This window comes from Chiloscyllium plagiosum, chromosome 11 (assembly GCF_004010195.1).
Source record: "Chiloscyllium plagiosum isolate BGI_BamShark_2017 chromosome 11, ASM401019v2, whole genome shotgun sequence".
Lineage (NCBI taxonomy): Eukaryota > Metazoa > Chordata > Chondrichthyes > Orectolobiformes > Hemiscylliidae > Chiloscyllium > Chiloscyllium plagiosum.
In genome coordinates this window covers 49,256,628-49,277,393 of record NC_057720.1, presented here as the reverse complement: position 1 = coordinate 49,277,393, position 20,766 = coordinate 49,256,628, and the positions used below count along the sequence as shown (strand labels likewise).

Sequence of the window (20,766 nt, the reverse complement as noted above, 5' to 3'; positions counted from 1 at the left end):
CTTTTTGCCCTCCTGATTTCCCTCTTAAGTATACTCCTACTTCCTTTATACTCTTCTAAGGATTCACTCGATCTATCCTGTCTATACCTTACATATGCTTCCTTCTTTTTCTTAACCAAACCCTCAATTTCTTTAGTCATCCAGCATTCCGTTAGCCTTCCCTTTCACCCTAACAGGAATATACTTTCTCTGGATTCTCGTTATTGTTCCACAAAAAGGGCACAACAGACATGTGGAGATGTTTATTTGCTTAAGGAGCAGATGTTCCGACTGATGCACAGATTTGTTCCTCTGAAACAGGCAAGAAGGGGTAAACGTAAGGATCCTTGGGTGATGAGAACAGAGGAGCGTCTCGTCAAAATGAAGAAGGCAGCTTACGTAAGGTGGAGGAAACAAGGGGTCTAGCATAACTTTAGAGGATTATAGGCTTGCTAGAAAGGAGGTCAGAAATGGCTGGGGTGCCAGGAGGAGGCACAAAAAAGGCTTGGCAGGAAGGATTAGGGAGAACCTGAAGGCATTTTACTCATACGTGAGGAATAAGAGAATGATCAGGGAGAAGGTAGGGCCAGTCAGGAATAGTGTAGGGAACTTGTGTGTGGAGTCTGAGCATATAGGGCAAGCCCTAAATGAGTTTTTTTTTTGCTTCAGTTTTCACTTAGGAAAGGGACTTACTTGTGAATGAGAACTTTGAGGAGCTGGGAAATAGGCTTGAACAGTTCAAGATTGATGAAGTTGATGTGCTGGAAATTTTGGCAAACATTAAGTCCCTGGGGCCAGACCAGATTTATCCTCGATTGCTCTGGAAGCGAGAATGGACGTTGCTAAGCTGCTGGCGAAAATCTTTGCTTCCTCACTCTCCACTGGAGTCATACCGGAGGATTGGAGAGAGGGGAATGTTGTTTCCCTTTTCAAGAAGGGTAATAAGGAACTCCCTGGCAATTGCAGTTCAGTCAGTCTTGCATCTGTGGTTAGCAAGGTTTTGGAAAGAATTCTGAGGGATAGGATTTTTGACTATTTGGAAAAGCAGTCAGCATGGCTTTGTGAGGGGCAGGTTATGCCTCACCAATCTAATTGAATTCTTTGAGGAGATGATGAGACAGGTTGAAGATCGAGCAGTGATATTTGATCAACTTCATCAAATATCTTGCTAAAATCCATAAGGTTCCCCATAATAGACCCATTCATAAAATCAGGAGGTATGGGATACAGGGAGATTTGGCTGTCTGGATTTAGAATTGGTTGGCTGACAAAAGGCAGAGTGGTTGTAGATGGAAAATATTCTGCCTGGAGGTCAGTGGTGAGTGGTGTTCTGCAGGGCTTTGTTCTTGGACCTCTGCTCTTTGCAGTTTTTATAAATGACTTGCATGAGGAGGTTGAGGGGTGGGTTAGTAAATTTGCTGATGACACAAAGGTTGGAGGTACCGTTGATAGTATCAAGGGCTATTGCAGGCTGCAGTGCAACATAGAGATGCAGAGCTGGGCTGAGAAATGACAAATGGAGTTCAACCTGGATAAATACAAAGTGATGCACTTTGGAAGGTCGAACTTGAATGCTGAATATAGAATTAAAGACAGGATTCTTGGCAGTATGGAGGAACAGCGGGATCGTGGTGTTCAAGTGCACTGATCCCTCAAAGTTGCCACCCAAGTGGATAGGGTTGTTAAGAAAGCATATGGTGTTTTGGCTTTCATTAACAGGGGGATAGAGTTTAAGGGCAGTGAGGTTTTGCTGCAGCTCTACAAAACCCTGGTGAGACCACACTTGGAATATTGTGTCCAGTTCTGGTCGCCCTACTATAGGAAAGATACAGAAGCTTTGGCGAGAATGCAAAGAAGGTTTACTGGGATGCCCCCTGGACTGGAAGGCTTGTCTTATGAAGAAAGGTTGACCATGCTCTGACTTTTCCCTCTGGACAGAAGGAGGAACAAAGGTGACCTGATCGAGATATACAAGGTAATGAGAGACATGGATAGAGTCATTAGCCAGAGACTTTTCCCCAGGGCAGGATTGACTGGCACAAGGGGTCATAGTTTTAAGGTGTTAGGAGGAAGATATAGAGGAAATGTCAGAAATAGGTTCTTTATACAGTTATGAATGCATGGAATGTGTTGCCAGCGGTGGTGGTGGAAGCAGAGTTATTGGAGACATTTAACCAACTGCTGGACATGCACATGGACAGCAGTGAATTGAGGGGTGTGTAGGTTAGATTATTTTATTTTAGATTAGGAACGATCCTTGGCACAACATTGTGGGCTGAAGGGCCTGTTCTGTGCTGTACTTTTCTATGTTCTGTCTGCAATCTAATTTCAAACAATTGGGTTGAATTTGTACAAGATGCTTACAGGTCTGGATTGTCCAGAGAAGCGCTTGTTATAGTTTCTAATATCTCGTATAATCTGTAGACCCTGCTTTTCCTGCTGGTTCTCACAGAATAGACTACAGAGCAAGCTCACCTGAAAAGAAAAAGAAATTTGGTTTGGTCTATTGGAGTGGACGTAGAAGGATGCAGTGTATTTTTTTGTTCTTTTAAATCAATGTCAATATTAAAACTCATAACCACAGTCTACTCCTGACTACTGTGAACCTGAATTGATGAAATAAACTCTAGCATTGCTTGATTAGATAATTCAAATATTTCAGTACAGAAGTATTTTAAATTAAAGGATTAAAATTAATGTGTAATTGGATTTCATCCAAAGCTTTTTGTTGTTTATACACATTACAAAATCGACGTAGATATCGCAATTAACCACAAAGAAGCAATCTCGCACAACACTGAGGTAGGCTGCATTTCCTTTCAGTTGAGGTATTAAACCACTATTTCGCTATTACAATAGAAGCAAATGACTTTAGCTGGATTAACTTTTGAAGGTCTTGTAAAATTAAACGTTGACGGTGGTGTCATGATGACCGATCAGACTCTGAAATACAGACATGGTTAATTTTTCACTCGAATATGTTTTTAAAAAAAATCTGCTACAGCCAAAAATGACTTGAAATTTAAATTCAGTCATTAAATATCTCCACCCTCTCAGCTGCAAGGACATCTTGTGGATTTTTATGCTTTGGCCTTCCAGGACTATACGAAAGGGCATAAAAACTAACTGCAGCACTAGTCTGTGTGTGTTCATAACCTGATATTCTAGTGTATAGGCTAGTGTACCGTGAGGAGAACAGCACCCAGAACAGCCATTTGAACACCGCTGCATTGTACTTATGTATGTTCCATGACAGATGTTAAGCCAACTGGCCTCCTTACATTCTTCAAACGAGGGGTTACATTTGCTGCTTTCCTGTCCAATAGAATGTGCCTTGAATCTATAGAATTTTGGAAAATTAACACCAACTCATTTACAATACCTTTTAAAATCTAGGGTGAACTCCATTTCAGTGTGGAGATTTGTCAGCCCATAGCTCCATCTGTTGTCTGAGGACTGTTGCCCTTGTGATTGTACTTTCACTAAGTTTGTCTGTTTTGTTCTACCTCCTGATTTACAGAAATTTATGGAATGTTTGAAGACAGAAGCAAAATGTCTGTTTATTTCAATATCCATTATTATCTACTGCTTATTCCCATTCTTACTCTGTAGAGGACAAAGCCATTCTCAAGACCAATACTCAACTGACTTACTCTTTTTCCTTTATAGATACCTCTAGAAATCCTTGCTATCCATTTTTACATTCCTACCTAGCTTTCTGTCACACCTTAATTTCGTCCTCCTAATTAACCTTTGAGCCATTTCTGTCATTATTTATACTCTGACTAATCATCTGACCTGCTTTTCAGTTATGTGCTTTCTCTAAATTCTTTAGTCACCTATTCTGATATATCACCTTAAATGTCTGCTATTGCATTTCTGTTAAACTAACCCCTGGCCAGGTTTGCTTTAGGTGGCTTGGCTTTTAAACAGTTGTCCTTATTTAGCTTTGAATTTTGCATTTTGAAGGAGATTTTAATCATCTTGTGATTGTTCCTACCTAAGGAAGCCTTTACTCTGAGGTCATTAATTAATCTCATTACATGAACAATCGACAATAATTTGCTGTCTGGTTAGTTCCAGAATATGCTGCTCTCTGAAATGATCTTGATCTTGACAGCATTTTATGAAATCCTCATTCAGGTTACCATTGCCAAGTTTTCCTGTTTAGATATAGATTGAAGTCAATCTATCACTGTCATCTCAATCACAAGCCTCCAATATTTCTTGTATTATTTGCCCACCATTATGCAAATTATTCAGGGATCTGTGAATGGATCCTACTGTGACGACTTCTTTCCCCTACTATTCCTCATCTCCACCCAAACCAATATTATATCCTGACTTCCTGGTCCAATCTCTAACTATTACACACATGCCATCCTTGATTAACAGCGTTACCCCTTGACACTTAGTAGCTTTTTAGTCTTCTACCTCAAACAGTCAAAAGATTCATTCAGGCTTGTAGAATTAGAATTTTATCTGAAAACCAGGAAACCTGAAGTTTTAAAAGATGTAGCTGACAGGACACAAATGGAAGCTGAGCATGATGAAACAAAGGGGATTGAAACCAGAGCAGCAGAAATTAGACTTCCAAGAAAAAGAGAGAAAATAGAAACAGAAGGAAGGGAAAGAGAATGAAATGAAAGAGAAATGGGAAAAAGAGGAAAGAGCATTGAGAGAACAAAAATAATTTCTGCAAAAATGGCTGGAAAGGGAATTTTAACGAAGACAGCTGAAGCTGAGGATCAGGAATTCTGTATGTCTCAAGACATTTAAAATTAGGTATTGGTGAAAAATGGAGAATCTCTCAAAGACCTGCAGTGGAGGAATGGAGTGATCCACCAGATAATCATATGCCACTATCCATGTGGAAATATTGCAGCTAGCTCATGAGAGTCTGATGGCTGAGCAGATTAGGACGTATAAAACCCAAGCCTGAAACAGCCTTTAATGGGGTCGTGATGGTATTATTGCTAGATTGTTAACCAGGCGATGTTCTACGGACCAGGGCTAGAATCCCACCATGGTAAATAGTGCAATTTGAATTGAATAAAAATCTGAAATTAAGAGTTTAATTGTGACCTTTGTCATTGCTTGGAAGAAACCATCTCGATCACCAATATAATTTAGAGAAGGAAACAGCCATCCTTACTTGGTCTGGCCTATGTATGAATCTAGTTCTAAAGCAATGTAGGGACCTAGATTTTTCTTCACCCATCTTTTTTTCTCTTCACATAACTAAAGAAACCTTTATAGTCCATCTTTATGTTGCTTGCAAGCTTACTGTCATATTCTATTTTCCCTTTCTCAATCAATACCTTTGTCCTCTGTTGCTGAATTCTAAACTTCTCAACTCCCACTCCTTAAGTCTATTTTTTTTTCTGTCCAATTAGTCTACTTTTTCCTTTAGATCTAACATTAACCTAATTTTATCTCTAATTTCCATTCTAAGTCATGGTTTGGCCACATTTTCCTTTTTACTTTTGCACCAAACTGGAACAAGCAGTTGTTGTAGTTCACCCATGTGTCCTTTGAACATTTGTCATTGTATTTCCAGCATAATCCCTTTCAGTAATGTTCTCCAATCAATCATTGCCAGAATGCCCAGTGTAGAACACTACAATCAATTACAGTACCACTGCACAGTAACATAGCTGACATTCTTGCTACAGAGATTGAACAATCTCACAGTGAGACTTATGTTCTGGCAGCTGCAGAGAGCTCCCTTGCTTTGCCACTGACCACAAAATATGACCTGTGAACAGCTCTGTTATTGCAGACATGTGAAGGAACTTCTGAGTGTTGTATTTGCCCTCTAAACAAAGTAACTACTCTTCAAATATACTTAGTTGCAATTAAAACACTTTGATACTGCCCACATTTTTCAGCATAAAATGCAAGGTTCTCCCTCTTTCTTTTTAATCAATGCCCTGTTCCTACCTGTATGTAATATGACTTTATGAAACTGCTTACATTTGTTCTTTTGGCCAGCAAATAATCTCATTGACAGAGTCGTACCTAAGATGCATATCCGTGAACGAACGCATGAGACTCATTCATTCAAATAAATAATTTGTGTTTCTGCTTTGTATAGATTTCTGCCTTCACAATCTAAGCTGGCTTCAATGGCACACACACACTGAATATGGAATTTATGCCCCGCCACTCCCCACCCTGACAGAACACTTAATCGGGTGAGAGGATGCAGGGTGGTGACCCCATCACTTGATCATAGCTGAAACCTGCACCATCACTTTTCCATCAGTCCAATTAAATTTGCTAGGAATTCTCTCATAGTATGCTCATCCCATCTTGGACTAACAATGTTTGCCTATACAGTACGAAAATTTCCTCTATATTTTGTCTTGGAAAAACTATATGTAAAACTCTCCTTTAATGTCCTGGATTTCACTAGTTGTTCACATTTCACTCTTCTCCTCTTTTAACTTAAATACTAACATCTGACTGAATTGGCTAAATTCTCCACAACAGTGGGCATGAATAACGAAGGAGCTGACTTTTCCAAGATTTGTTAACTCACTATTTATGAAAGGTGGGGAGAAGAATGCATCCATTTGGTCAAAGGAAGGATTTCTAATCAAAGAGTCATGGACATGGACTATGATGCAACCAGTTCTTGGATTTTTGAGGTTGTAGAAATTAGTGGAAAGAAAATGAGACTTGGGAATGCTGCTCTCTGGGTCTCTCACCCCTGCCATGAAGTTCTATTGCAGAATGAGGATTGGCAGTGAGGTCAGTTCTCACAAAGACCTGGGAAGAGAACAACTTCTCCAACCAAGCAGGCATGAATGGAATTGGCCAAAAAAGTCACCAGCAGGGCTGTAGTCCTCCCAACCTGGGGATGCTGCACCAAGAGAATCCAGGAGGTGGAAGAGGTAAGGGACTTTCGTGAAAAGTCTGGAAAGATATTTCTCAGGACGACACTTTTTAAAAATGTATTCATTGGATGCAGGCATCACTGGTTAGACCAGCATTTATTGCCCATTCCTAATTGCCCAGAGGCCAGTTAAGAATCCACTACATTGCTGTAAGTTTGGAGTCACAAGTAGGTCAGATCAGGTAAGGACAACGTTTCCTTCCCTAATGGACATTAGTGAATCACATGGGGTTTTTCCAAGCCAAATTGAGAATAGTTTCATGGCCATTAGACTCTTCATTCCAGATTTTTATAGAATTCAATTTTCGCCATCTGCCCTGGCAAGATGTAATCCAAGGTCCACAAAACGTTGTATTGATTTCTGTATTAATAATTTAACAATGCAGTAGTTTCCCACCTCCCCCCACCCCGTACCTGCGGGGGACATGTTCTAGGACCGACTGCGGATAGGAGCGAGCCCTCTCATTTCAATGGGATACGTACCTTCCTGACAGCCTCCTGGTCCCTGGTTCCCTATAATATGTTCAGGACGCAATAGTCCGTGGGTAACTGAAACCATGGAAAACAATTTCTTGGATACCAGGGTCACACTGTAATAACACCAGGCCATCGCCTCCCCCTGCATCTTCCTCTTGCAGGTTCACTCATTCCTGTTTCTCTCCAGTCATCTTATATCACGGACAGCACGGTGGCTCAGTGGTTAGCACTGCTGCCTCACAGCACCAGGGTCCCAGGCTAAATCAAGCCTCGGAATTTGCACATTCTCCCCGTGTCTGCATGAGTTTCCTCTGGGCGCTCCAGTTTCCTCCCACAGTACAAAAATGTGCAGGTTGGGTGAATTGGCCATGCTAAATTGCCCATAGTGCTAGGTGCATTAGTCAGAGGGAAATAGCTCGGAGTGGGTTACTCTTCGGAGGGTCGGTGTGGACTGGTTGGACCGAAGGGCCTGTTTCCACACTGTAGCCAATCTAATCTATCTTCTCTAATCACCATCTGAACATTGAACTCCCACACTCACTTTCAGCCTATTACCCTCTCATACCCAGGCCTCTCAGTTGCCCTTAAAGGTTGATCTTCCTTCCTCTCCACATTAGACATTATAAATACTTGCACATGCCTGCTACATTTGTTTGCACAAAGTGTGGTGATAAGCAGAGACCAGGAAGTGAGGGGATTGTTGGTGGACAAATGGCTTTCCATTGACAGGCACCTTACCACTTGTTGGTAATGCATTCCCATCTGCTCCTAATGGAAAGCAGATTCAGGAGGGTGCAGGTGTCAGCTACGATCTACATGCAGGAGCTTGCGTTTTCTGAGGCACCAGTGCACAAACATGTTGTGAGAACTAATTCTCTGTCTTTAGACCTATTTGGGGACCTCACCTCCTTCCACCTTGATCTCAATATCCATCATGTACCTCTTTTAGGAAGAGAATATAGCTGAGGAATAGGTGCCTAGTTCTGCTCATGTTGATGTCTATTGCTTTGCTCTTCCCCCTGTCTTTCAGTCGTGGTAGAAGGTGAAATTGCATAAGATGCTTCTATGCCTTGAGAGCTGGCAGCAGGGGAAGGCATTTGAACATCGGTGAAGTGCCTTCCATGAAGCTTGGCATCTATCTGTTAATTGGTAATAATCCTATCTAAGGGATAAAGTCCTTTTAACCAACAATCTTTCTCACCTGGGCACGGCTGGCACTCAGTGCAACTTCCCAATGCCTTTCCAACTTGCCAGTCTTACTAAAGAAGCTCTTACCACTCTATCCTAGCTTGAGTGAACCTGGTGAGTTGCTGAAAGGCTGAGAAACAGGGGCCCTGGCTGTGAAATCCATAACTAAGGATTTTTAAAAAAGTACTAGATTGTCTTTTTTTTTGGAGCACCTTAATTGGTTCCCCAGAAATCATGAAGTATTTCCTGTTTGCCTTCAATTCCACTCCAGAAAAACATAAAAGTTGGCAGGATGATGCTTGAATCCTGACCCAGAGTCACTTTAGGACATTCAACTCCCATCATGCACATAAACTTGTTTCCCCTTGCCACAGAAAATTCTTCTCAATAAGTCACACTGGGAATTATAGAGTCCTAGAATCCTGCAGCATGGAGACAGGCCCTTTGACCCAAATTGGTGCACGCTGACCCATATGTCCATCTATGCTAACTTCATTTCCCTGCACTTGGCCCATATCCTTCTAATCCTTTCCTATTCATGTATTTGTCCAAATGCCTTTTAAATGTTGTTAACATATTCACCTCAACTACTGGCTAGCAGCTCATTCCTTATGCATACCACCCTCTGTGTAAAAAAAAAAAAAATTATTCCTCTGGTTCTGTTTTTATTCTTTTTCCCGATCCAACCTTAAACTGATGCCTTCTAGTCCTCTATTCCCAACCCTGGGAAAAAGACTGAGTGCATGCACTGTATCCATGTCTCCTCTATAAGGTCCCCCCTCAGTTTCCAAAGCTCTAAAGAAAAAAGACCTAGCTTGTCCAAACTCTCCCTATAACTCAGACCATGGAGTCCAGGCAACATTTTTGTAAATTTCTTTTGCACTCTTTCCAGTTTAAAAACATCCTTCCTATAAAAGGTGACCAAAACTGAACACAATACTCTAAGTGCAGCCTCATCAACATAAAAGCTTAAAATCCAGTTGGGAAGTTATGTACTACATTCACATTGATCCTTTGATTCTGATGATGGTGTGAAAGAAAGTAGCAGCTCACTCGAGTTATGTGTCCCAAATTCCGATTTAAAGCTAGCCTAGAGTCCCAGGTTCAAACACTGGGGTAGGTTTTAACTCCCCATAATTTTAATAATAGCCACCAGTGACATTGATAATCCATAAATTGCATTAGCATGCTGCCTTCCAATTCTCTTTGTCTCCACAAACATTCTTGGTTATGTAGAAAATATCAGATTTCCCAAAGGTGGAAGAAACCACAAGTCCATCTTCTCACAACCTGATCCCTCATGTTGGCACATGTACATTTACACAATTTGAATTTAAACAACATTTTACATTTAAGTTGTATTTATTAAACTGAGGTACATTCATTTTTTTTTTTAAGATGGAAACCTGCTAAAACATACCTTTTGTCTGCATAGCGGACAGCTCACAGCTCCTAACAAAGGACCATGTCCCCAGTATGCAATCAAACATGGACCTGTTAGTAAAGAACAGAAATAAAATAACTCAGGAATAAAATAAGTCTAATGACCTTCATTTCTAAAAATGGGCCTATATTCTTCAGATTTTTAGAAGAATTAAAAGCCACCTTACTGAAACACGCAAGATTCTGAAGACACTGAGAGATTGTTAGTTTGTTTCTACTGGTTGGGGAATGTAAAATATGGAGTCATAGTCTTGGGATAAGGGGCCAATCATTGAGGATTAAGATGAGGAGAAAATGCTTCAATCAAGTCTCTAGCCTAGAAGGTGTGGATTTTCCATTGCAGAATATATTTAAGATTTCTGGTCTCTGGGAATCAATGTAATATGAAGAGAGGACAGGAAAAGTGGAGTTGAAGTACAAGATCAGCCATGATCATATTGAATGGTGGAGCATGATAGATAGGCCATTTATTCTCTTCCTGCTCTTATTTCTTTATTGCAGAATCTAGTGCAAAACTAAATCAGGCTGATGGGAAGCGTTTTTAGACAATTTCAACCTGTTTGCATGGAAGTTTTAGGCCAACAGCATAAAATTAGTAAAGAATTTGGCAATAACTGGCAACAAATCCAAAATGAAGGTTCCAGATGCACAAAACATGTTGCATTGATACAATGATGCAAAGTCAGTTGCATACTTCAGGAGGCAGGCTGAAATCTACTTCAAATGTAATAATAATATAGCGCAATGCAGCAAGACCAGGTTTGGGCTGAAAAGTAGCAAGTAACATTTGCACTACACAACTGGCAGATGTATAGTTTGAGATTATTATGTTTTCAGGGGCATTGCAGGTGAAATCAAGGATGTAACGTGAGCTGTTCTGAAGTCTGCTGACAGTAACTTTATGAACATAAAAGATGCAAGATATTTCCTTTTGGAGCCAGTAGTGGTAACCTGCATGTTTACTGTGAGGCCTGTGAATCTCTGAAGTTCCATAGAAATCTTAAGAATGTCAAATTGTTAACAGCTGTGTTTGAAACCATTTATTTTAAAGAGGGAAGTCAGGTTTTCAAGGACAACTAATATTGAAGAACTAACTTTGATACATTTGTCAAGGTGAAGGATACAGAGGAAGCCATTAAAAAGATAAAGTTGCAGACTTTCCAAGAAAGATATAAGGAGCAGATAAAGCACAAAACAATCTCTGATTCACCATGCAGGAGTGGTGGTGGAAGTTCACACTCAGATTGACCAGACCAAATTCATCTGAGTTAAAATTAGACTTGAAGAATCACTAGCTTAGGCTAGAGAAGAGTCTCAATGGATAGAAACCTGATTGTGAAAGATAATTTTAAGATGACAATTTACTCAGCTAAGAAAACAGGACAGGAATAAAGCCATAGGAGCAAGAAATCACTTTGGATTGATTCAGAGAAAACTAAATGTCTACAAAAGTGAATGTGTAAGCTAAGGTGTAAAAAATGGTTCTTTGATTGGGTTAAGAATAAGAAGAGTTGAGAGAGTGGTGCTGGAAAAGTACAGCAGGTCAGGCAGAATCCGAGGAGCAGCAGTATCGATGTTTCGGGCATTAGCTCTTCATCATTGTGGGCGGCACAGTGGTTAGCACTGCTGCCTCACAGCGCCAGAGACCTGGGTTCAATTCCCGACTCAGGCGACTGACTGTGTGGAGTTTGCACGTTCTCCCCGTGTCTGCGTGGGTTTCCTCTGGGTGCTCCGGTTTCCTCCCACAGTCCAAAGATGTGCAGGTCAGGTGAATTGGCCATGCTAAATTGTCCGTAGTGTTAGGTAAGAGATAAATGTAGGGGTATGGGTGGGTTGCGCTTTGGCGGGTCGGTGTGGACTTGTTGGGCCGAAGGGCCTATTTCCACACTGTAAGTAATCTAATCTAATCTAATCAGGAATGAGGTTTTTGGGCCGGGGGAGTGGTGGTGATGGGGAGCTGGGAGACAACTAGGAGGGCGTGGGGCTACGGGTGAAAGTAGCTGGGAATGTGATAGGTAGATGAGGTGCAGGTGGAAGTGATGGGGAGGGGAGGGTGGAGCAAATGGGTTGGAAGAAAGGAAGATGGACAGGTAGGACTGGTCAAGGGGGCAGTGCTGAGTTGGAGGCTTGGCACTGGGATAAGGTGGGGGAGGGAAAGTGGTGAAATCCACATGGATCCCATGTGGTTGCAGGGTCCCAAGGCAGAAGATGAAGCATTCTTCCTCCAGGTGCCGGGTGGTAAGGGTTTGACAATGGAGGAGGCCCATGACCTGTATGTGCTTGGTGGCATGGGAGGGGGCAGTAAAATGTTCAGCCTCGGGGTGGTGGGGTTGGATGGTGCGGGTGTCTGGGACTGTATCAGCACTTACACAATTCCTTCAAAGTCACACATCATCCTCAATTATATTGCTGATCCATTACTGTCATTTTGTAAAAATACTTAAACCCCTCCCTCACTCCACAGTGGGTGTAATTATACTACATGGACTACAGTGGAACAAGTTTGGTTCACCACCTAGACAAGAGAATTATAGATGGGCAATAAATAATGGCCTTGCTGATGAAATTTATATCCCATGAGCAAATAAAATAATAACCAAGCTACTAGATAGTATGATTGCTATTATTTAGCTAGTTACAACTAGGTGAGAAATAGTGGTTTGGCTCCCCTCTTTTTACCCCAACTCAGTCAGTTGCAACAAATGTTCATTTTCAGCCAGCAGTTATCATACTTTAACCAAAATGGATAATAATGAGTAAACGAAAAGAATTTTAACTACCAACTTCAAGAGATATAGCAGAACATCACATTAAGCGCACTGGTGGATTGGACTGGTTGAAGTTTGAAACATTGTTTTGCTCCCTTGGTTCCCCAAGTGGATAACCTTTACTTCTCACTGGCAAACCCCTGGTGATATGCTCCCTTTGTTTTTTCCTGTTCCAAGTGTTCCATTTTCCTTAACACTACTGCCATCAGGTGGTGTTCAATTTCTGCGAAACTGCCCTCCAGCTCTTCCACAAAGTACATCTTCTTTGTCTCTTGGTCTGTGTCAAAACTGTTTCATGTTTACCATGAATGTGTCTTTTAACCATATCTGCCTCTGTCCTGCTTTCTCTTAACACTTTCCCTGGCCCTTTCTTCCCTTTTTATATGCCTATTGTCTTAACTCTTTTGACAACAATTTTTCTGATATTGCTATATTACTTTCAATCCTGTTTAATTTAAGCCACCCAAACCTGAGGCGATTTATTGTCCCCTGTTAGGTCTCTGAACCTTTCTAGTTTGCCAGCCTATTTTCCACTTTTCTTACTGATGTAATTCAAGAGATCCTTCTCCAAAGGTTGCCGGAATATTTCAACTATTATGTTAACTACTATAAAGAGATAAAGAAAGGTGATGGAAATTAAAAGTTGACAATTTACATTTGCCACTATCATATCAAACAATATGCCAGATGTTAACAATGCCTGAGAATTCAATTGGAGCACCAGAAAACTTACTTTGGCCGTGCACATGAAATTTATAGGTACTAAAATTAGGCATGCAGATCTGTTGTTGAGCAGTGTATGAAGAGATGATAAACAAGCTTTTCTGATAATCCAGCAGCTTTCCAAATCAATTTTCCTTAAAATTGAATATACTCAGTTAATCATGTGATTTGAACTAATGACTGGTACATTATCAGCCTAATATCATAACCACTAAGCTGACGTATTCTGCAGCAGTATAACTCATTTCAAATTACTTAAATTGCTGTTTGCACTAATTAAAACAAATATTATGTGAAAACATTGATATGATTGTTCACTTGTATCATTGTTGAAAATTTATTAGCATGATTTCTTAACAGGAGAAATTATATTTTAACACTGCCCTGGAATGCCATTTAATAAAATAATCAGATAGTTAATAATTAAAAAGTGACTTAGTAATTTGATTTTTGAGAATAATAACATTTTAAAACATTTGTCACAACAGCCAAATGGAACTACATCTACTTTGGATATCCAATGTCTTTGACTGATAGTGTTGTTCTCAATTTCATAAATGTGTACGATGTCGCATTATCAGGTTGTCCAACCACCTGATGAAGGAGCAGCACTCCAAAAGCTAGTGCTTTCAAATAAACCTGTTGGACTATAACCTGGTGTTGTGATTTTATTTAGCTCTGCTATTATTGTCTCTCATTATATTCACCAGCAGGGGGAGGAGGTGAGTTCATTTGCAGGCACATAAGGTCCTGGATAATTCTGTGTGAATGATTTCAGTCGCCAAATTCCTCAGATTGATTGACATACTATGTAAAAGTGCTTTGCAAATTCTTGTCTTCTGTGGAGCCTGGGAAAGTGGTCAGTTGCCGCAAAAGTTAGCTTTCTCGTTTTTGTACAAATTGCTCCATGATGCCTTTTTTCTGACACTTAAGTATTTATTTTCTACGTTTCAGTAAGATATTGTAATGAATGTACAGTGATTATTACAGAATTTTTTTAATATTTTGAGTATATTTAAAAACCCTGTTTTGTCACAGCTCAAAACTTTGTTAACAAAGTAATTTGTGGGTTTTTCCTTCAAATAAAATTTCTCCATTATTACACTTAATCAAAAAAATTAATCTATCTGACATCAGTGAATTGCACACGGTGTGGATGCTGAGAGGGCTGTGCATTGGTTAATAAAATTGTGATTTTTCTGAGTTCAGATGACAGGCAAAGACAAGAGTGAAACCAAATGATTTAAGGTTATTTGAATCTAAATTACAATATGTCTGTTATTAAAATGCATGCTGCAGTTTTACCAACAGGAAAGTAACTGCTAATAGCACAGCTGTGATTACATTCAGCACAAACAGTTATTGTCATTACGTGGACTCCAGAAGACTGATTATTTTCAGCAGAAATACGCAAATGCATTTGGTTCATTGTAGTTGGCTCAGTGAATACTCATGGACTGGAATGTATTAAACTGCACAAAAAGTCAAATAAGAATAAAACTGGCCAGAACACCCACATTGACCTAAGCAATGGAAACAATCAAGGCACAGGCTGACCAGTTCACCCTGCAAAATCTTCCTCCCTAACATCTACGTACCTGTGCAAAAATGGGAGATATGTCTATCAGATGAGTTAAGTAACAACCTAATATGTTCATATTTACCAAGCTATACCTAACAAATAGTATACCAAACAGGGCTAAAATTACACAGGGGCAGGAGACAAATTCATCGCCAAAACCATCCACTTGCCCAGGAAAAATTCAATCATGATGTAAGCCATGAGGAAAATGTCACCAACCTAAGTTGAATGTAAGTGTCTCTGAGGTGCTACTCAGCAGTACACTGTTTGTTTCCTGTATTCACAGCTGATAGATTCACTTGTGCCTTTGTAGACACAAAGTTCTGCCTTCACACTGAGGATGCCTATCATCATGTTGTGTGGTCCTACACCATGCTAAATAATATAGATTCAGACAGATCTAGCAACTTAATTGTGCGTCCATGAGTCACTGAGGCCTATCATCAACAGAATTGTATTGATTCAAATCTGTAAAGACTGACTGCTGCGTATGTCTCACTCTATCATTACTGTCAGAATCAACCCTACTTTTATTTTAAAAATGTGTAGGAGAGCATGGCAGGATCAACACCAGGCATAGCTAAATTTTAATGAAACCACAAAAATGCATGGAATAGACATAGCAAAGCAATTCCAGAACCAATGGATCAGGTTGAAGTTCTGCAGCACTAATCAAGAATACTGGCAAATAATTAAACAAATAAGCACAGGAGGTAGCAAGGTGAGAAGTGGGGAATGATCATCACTGATGATTGCACAATGTTCAGCACCATTCTGAATTCTTCAACCATTGTAGCTATCTGTGCCTATATGAAGCAGGAAATGGGCAACTTTCCGTCTTGGGCTTATAAATGCCAAGTAATATTCATGCCACACAAGTGTCAACAATCTAACCATATCCTATTCAATGGCATTACCTTCACTGAATTTCCCCCACCGTGAACATCCTAAGGGTCATCAATACACAATAACTGGACTCAATCAGCCACAAAATACCACAGCTGCAAGAGCAGGACAAAATTTGATAACTCTTAAGTTGAGTAACTTGCCTCCTGGCTCCTCAAAATTACTCCATCTAAAAGATAGAAGATGTATATCTGATCAAATGCTCTTTATTTACCTGGATGAGTGCTGCTCCAATAATGCTTAATAATCTCAGGACAATACAGCCTTGATTGGTAGCCCATCCACAGTGGCAGCAATATGAACTATCCTCAAGATGTAATGCAACAATCTGGCAAGCTCATTTTAATGGCATCTTCCAAACCTGCAACTTCCTCTATCCAGAATGACTAGAACAGCAGATACCTGGAAACACCACCACTTAGACCATTATCTCTGAGCCACTTTCCATCCTAATTTGGAACTATATCATTCCTTCAGTGTTGCCTGGTCAGAATCCTAGAACTATGATCCTAACTGCACTGTGTGTGTATCCACACCACATTAACTATAGCAATTTAAGGAACTAATTTACCACTACCTTTTGAGCAATTATGGATGGTCAACAATTTTAGTTGGGTCACGTCCCATGAATAAATAAAGGAAAAATGTATAGAAACTGGTCTTTAGCCCAACTGGGTCTATGTCAGTGATTTATACTTCACGCAAGACTCCTCCAATCCTGCTTCAGCTAACTCTATCACAGCTTTCTATTCTTTTGCAATGCAGAAAAAAAATTACGGCAGTCAGTAAACTTGCACAAGTATTTTCTAAACAGTAGATAATGTATTGCAATTTAAGTTATAACCTTATGTAGCCATACATTCCTTTAGTAATGGCAAAATATTAAATCTGATAGGTTTGCTGAGCTGCAGTTTTTTATTATCAAAAATGACCATTGCTGTGTATTCAGAACTTGTGTTTTCAAACTCAGTGCAATATATTGAAATTAAATTTTAAAAAGGACCATTTTGAAATTCCAAGTTCTATTTGCCAATGGATCCAACAATGCGGAACTAGGGAATGGAGACAAACAAAGTCTAGAACTCATAGACAAGCTATATTGATATAGTGGTTCTCATTCGGATGAATAATTTGGGAGTGATTATGAAAATATGCTCTATTTTTCTAATAGTTGAATAGGCTGCTGATGATCACTAGACAAACTCTCAAGGAGTGCAAGAAATTTGGAGTAAGCTTGCAGAGAACTTAAAAATGCACTGTAAAAGCATCTCTAAGTATGTGAAGAGAAAACAAGTGGTGAAGCCAAATGTAGGTCCCTCACAGTCTAAAACAGGAATTCATAATAGGGAACATATAAGTGGCTAACAAACTAAACACACACTTTGGTGTTCTCCTTTGTGACCACAGAAACAATAACATACCAGAAATGTTGGGGAACACAAAGTTTCGTGAGAGGGAGAAACCGAAGGTATTCAGTATTATTAGGGAAATGATGTTGGGGATATTGATGGGATTGAAAGCTAATAATTCCCTAGAGTACTTAAGTGCTCTGGGATGTCGATTATCATGCCCTGGGCAGTTATCAGTCTTCAATTAGCCATGATTATAATGAATGGTAGAGCTGAATGGCCTACTACTGCACCTAATTTCTTTGTTTCTATGTTTAAAAACAGTAACAACTTGGAAAAAAGTAGCAGAGGGTTTTTGATGCTAATGGAATTATTATCATTGTGTCCTAGTCTCTTCAGGAATTGAAGTGAGTGGAGATAATATTTTTCTAAATTTTCTTACTCATGCCATGATATGTACCCATGTGGCCATTCCTGATATATAAACAGAGATGAATGTTACTATGCTGCTTGAAGTTGGCATGAGGCGGCAAGTATAGCCTAATCTTGTCTTTAACCAATTACAACACTTAAAAGGCATTTGGATGTTTATGAATAGAAAGATTTTACGGGGATATGGGCCCAAGTGCCAACAGGTGGGACTAGATTAGTCTGAAAACACCCAGTCTTGTCTGCTCTCTGAAGCTAAGCAGACTTGGGCCTGATTAGTACTTGGATGGGAGACTGCCTGGGAATATCAGGTGCAGTAGGCTTCATCCAGGGATGTTATTTGGGTGGAACAAAGAAATAAGAAAGGCATGATCTCTTTATTGGGATTGTATTATAGACCCTCTAATAGTCAGAGAGAAATTGAGAAACAAATTTGTAAGGAGATCTCAGTTATCAGTAAGAATAATAGGGTGGTTATGGTAGGGGATTTTAACTTAGCCATAGTGTTATGTGTTTAGATGGAGAGGAATTTGTTAAGCATATACAAGAACATTTTCTGATTCAGTATGTGAATGTACCTATGAGAAGGTGTACGATTTTACCTACTCTTGGAAAATAAGGCGGGGCAGGTGACTGAGGTGTCACTGGGGGAGCACTTTGGGGCCAGTGACCATAATTCTGTTAGTTTTAAAATAATGATGGAAAAAGATAGACTAGATCTAAAAGTTGAAGTTCTAAATTGGAGGAAGGCCAATTTTGACACTATTAGGCAAAAACTTTCAAAAGCTGATTGGGTGCAGATGTTTGCAGGTAAAGGGATGGCTGGAAAATGGGAAGACTTCAGAAATGGGATAACGAGAATGCAGAGAAAGTATATTCCTTTTAGGGTGAAAGGAAAGGCTGGTAGGTATAGGGAATGCTGGATGACTAAAGAAATTGAGGTTTTGATTAAGAAAAAGAAGGAAGCATATGTCAAGTATAGACAGGATAGATCGAGTGAATCCTTAGAGTATAAAGGCAGTAGGAGAAATCAGGAAGGCAAAAAGGGGACATGAGATAGCTTTGGCAAATAGAGTTAATGAGAATCCAAAGGGTTTTTACAAATACATTAAGGACAAAAGGGTAACTAGGGAGAGAATAGCGCCCCTCAAAGATCAGCAAAGGCGGCCTTTGTGTGGAGCTGCAGGAGATGGGGGAGATACTAAACAAGTATTTTGCATTAGTATTTAATGTGGAAACGGATATGGAAGACATAGAATGTAAGGAAATAGATGGTGACATCTTGAAAAATGTCCATATTACAGAGGAGAAAGTGCTGGATGTCTTGAAACACATAAGTGGATAAATCCCCAGGACCTGTTCAGGTGTACCCTAGACCTTTGTGGGAAAATAAGGAAGTTATTGCTGGGCCTCTTACTGAGATACTTATATTAGCGATAGTTACAGGTGAGGTGCCAGAAGACTGGAGGTTGGCAAATGTTTGCCACTGTTCAAGAAAGGTGGTAAGGACAAGCCAGGGAACTACAGACCAGTGAGCCTGACCTCAGTGGTGGGCAAATTGTTGGAGTGGAACCTGAGGGACAGAATGTACATGTATTTGGAAAGGCAAGGATTGATTAGGCCTAGTCAACATGGCTATATGCATGAGAAATCATGTCTCACAAACTTGATTGAATTTTTTGAAGAAGTAACAAAGAGGATTGATGAGGACAGATCAGTAGACGTGATTTATATGGACTTCAGTATGCTTTCGACAAGATTTCCCATGAGAGACTGATTAGCAAGGTTAGATCTCATGGAAAATAGGGAGAACTCACCATTTGAATACAGAACTTGCTCAAAGGTAGAAGACAGAGGGTTGTTTTTCAGACTGGAGGCTGGTGACCTGTGGAGTACCGCAAGGATTGGTGCTGAATCCACTACTTTTCTTCATTTATATAAATGATTTGGATGTGAGCATAAGAGGTATAATTAGTAAGTTTGCTGATGACACCAAAATTGGAGGTGTAGTGGACAGCGAAGAAGGTTACCTCAGATTACAACGGGATCTTGATCAGATGGGCCAATGGGCTGAGAGGTGGCAGATGGTGTTTAATTTAGATAAATGCGAGGTGCTGCATTTTGGAAAAGCAAATCCTAGCAGGACTTATACATTGAATGGTAAGGTCCCAGGGAGTGTTGCTGAACAAAGAGACCTTGGAGTGCAGGTTCATAGCTCCTTGAAAGTGGAGTTGCAGGTATGTAGGATAGTGAAGAAGGCATTTGGTATGCTTTCCTTTATTGGTCAGAATATTGGGTACAGGAGTTGGGAGGTCATGTTGCGGCTGTACAGGACATTGGTTAGGCCACTGTTGGAATATTGCATGCAGTTCTGGTCTCCTTCCTATCGGAGAGATGTTGTGAAATTTGAAAGGGTTCAGAAAAGATTTATAAAGGTGTTTCCAGAGTTGGAGGACTTGAGCTATAGGGAGAGGCTGAATAGGCTGGGGTTGTTTTCCCTGGAGCATTGCAGACTGAGGGATGACCTTATAGAGGTTTATAAAATCATGAGGGGCATGGATAGGATAAATAGACAAAGTGTTTTCCCTGGGGTGAGGGAGTCCAGAACTAGAGGGCATAGGTTTAGGGTGAGAGGGGAAAGAGCCCTAAGGGGCAACATTTTCACACTGGGTGATACATGTATGGAATGAGCTGCAGAAAGTGGTGGAGGCTCGTACAACTGCAACATTTAAAAGGTATCTGGATGGGTATGTGAATAGGAAGGGTTTGGAGGGATATGGGGCAGGTACTGGCAGGTGGGACTATATTGGGGTGGGATATGTGGTCGGCATGGACGAGTTGGACCGAAGAGTCTGTTCCCATGCTCTACATCTCTATGACTCTGTATTTCCATTGGCAGCTTTTGCAGTACACCACAATGAAACTGCACGCTAAGGGAGGAATGCATGAGTTGTTTAAAATCATTTCAGATCACCAATGAGCAAAGAACTCAGGGTGGTTGGATTTGGTTTAATATTTTTG

General features: G+C 40.2%; 1 protein-coding gene across 1 annotated transcript in view; it reads right to left on the bottom strand.

The window, feature by feature from the left end:
- LOC122554373 (E3 ubiquitin-protein ligase RNF170-like) overlaps positions 1-20,766 on the bottom strand; it is a 35,063-nt gene that overhangs the window by 3,997 nt on the left and 10,300 nt on the right. The window contains exons 3-4 of the mRNA XM_043699281.1: positions 9,966-10,039; positions 2,344-2,454 (exon numbers count right to left, since the gene is read on the bottom strand). Coding sequence (XP_043555216.1) covers positions 2,344-2,454; positions 9,966-10,039 — 185 coding nt within the window. The remainder of the gene's footprint in view (positions 1-2,343; positions 2,455-9,965; positions 10,040-20,766) is intronic.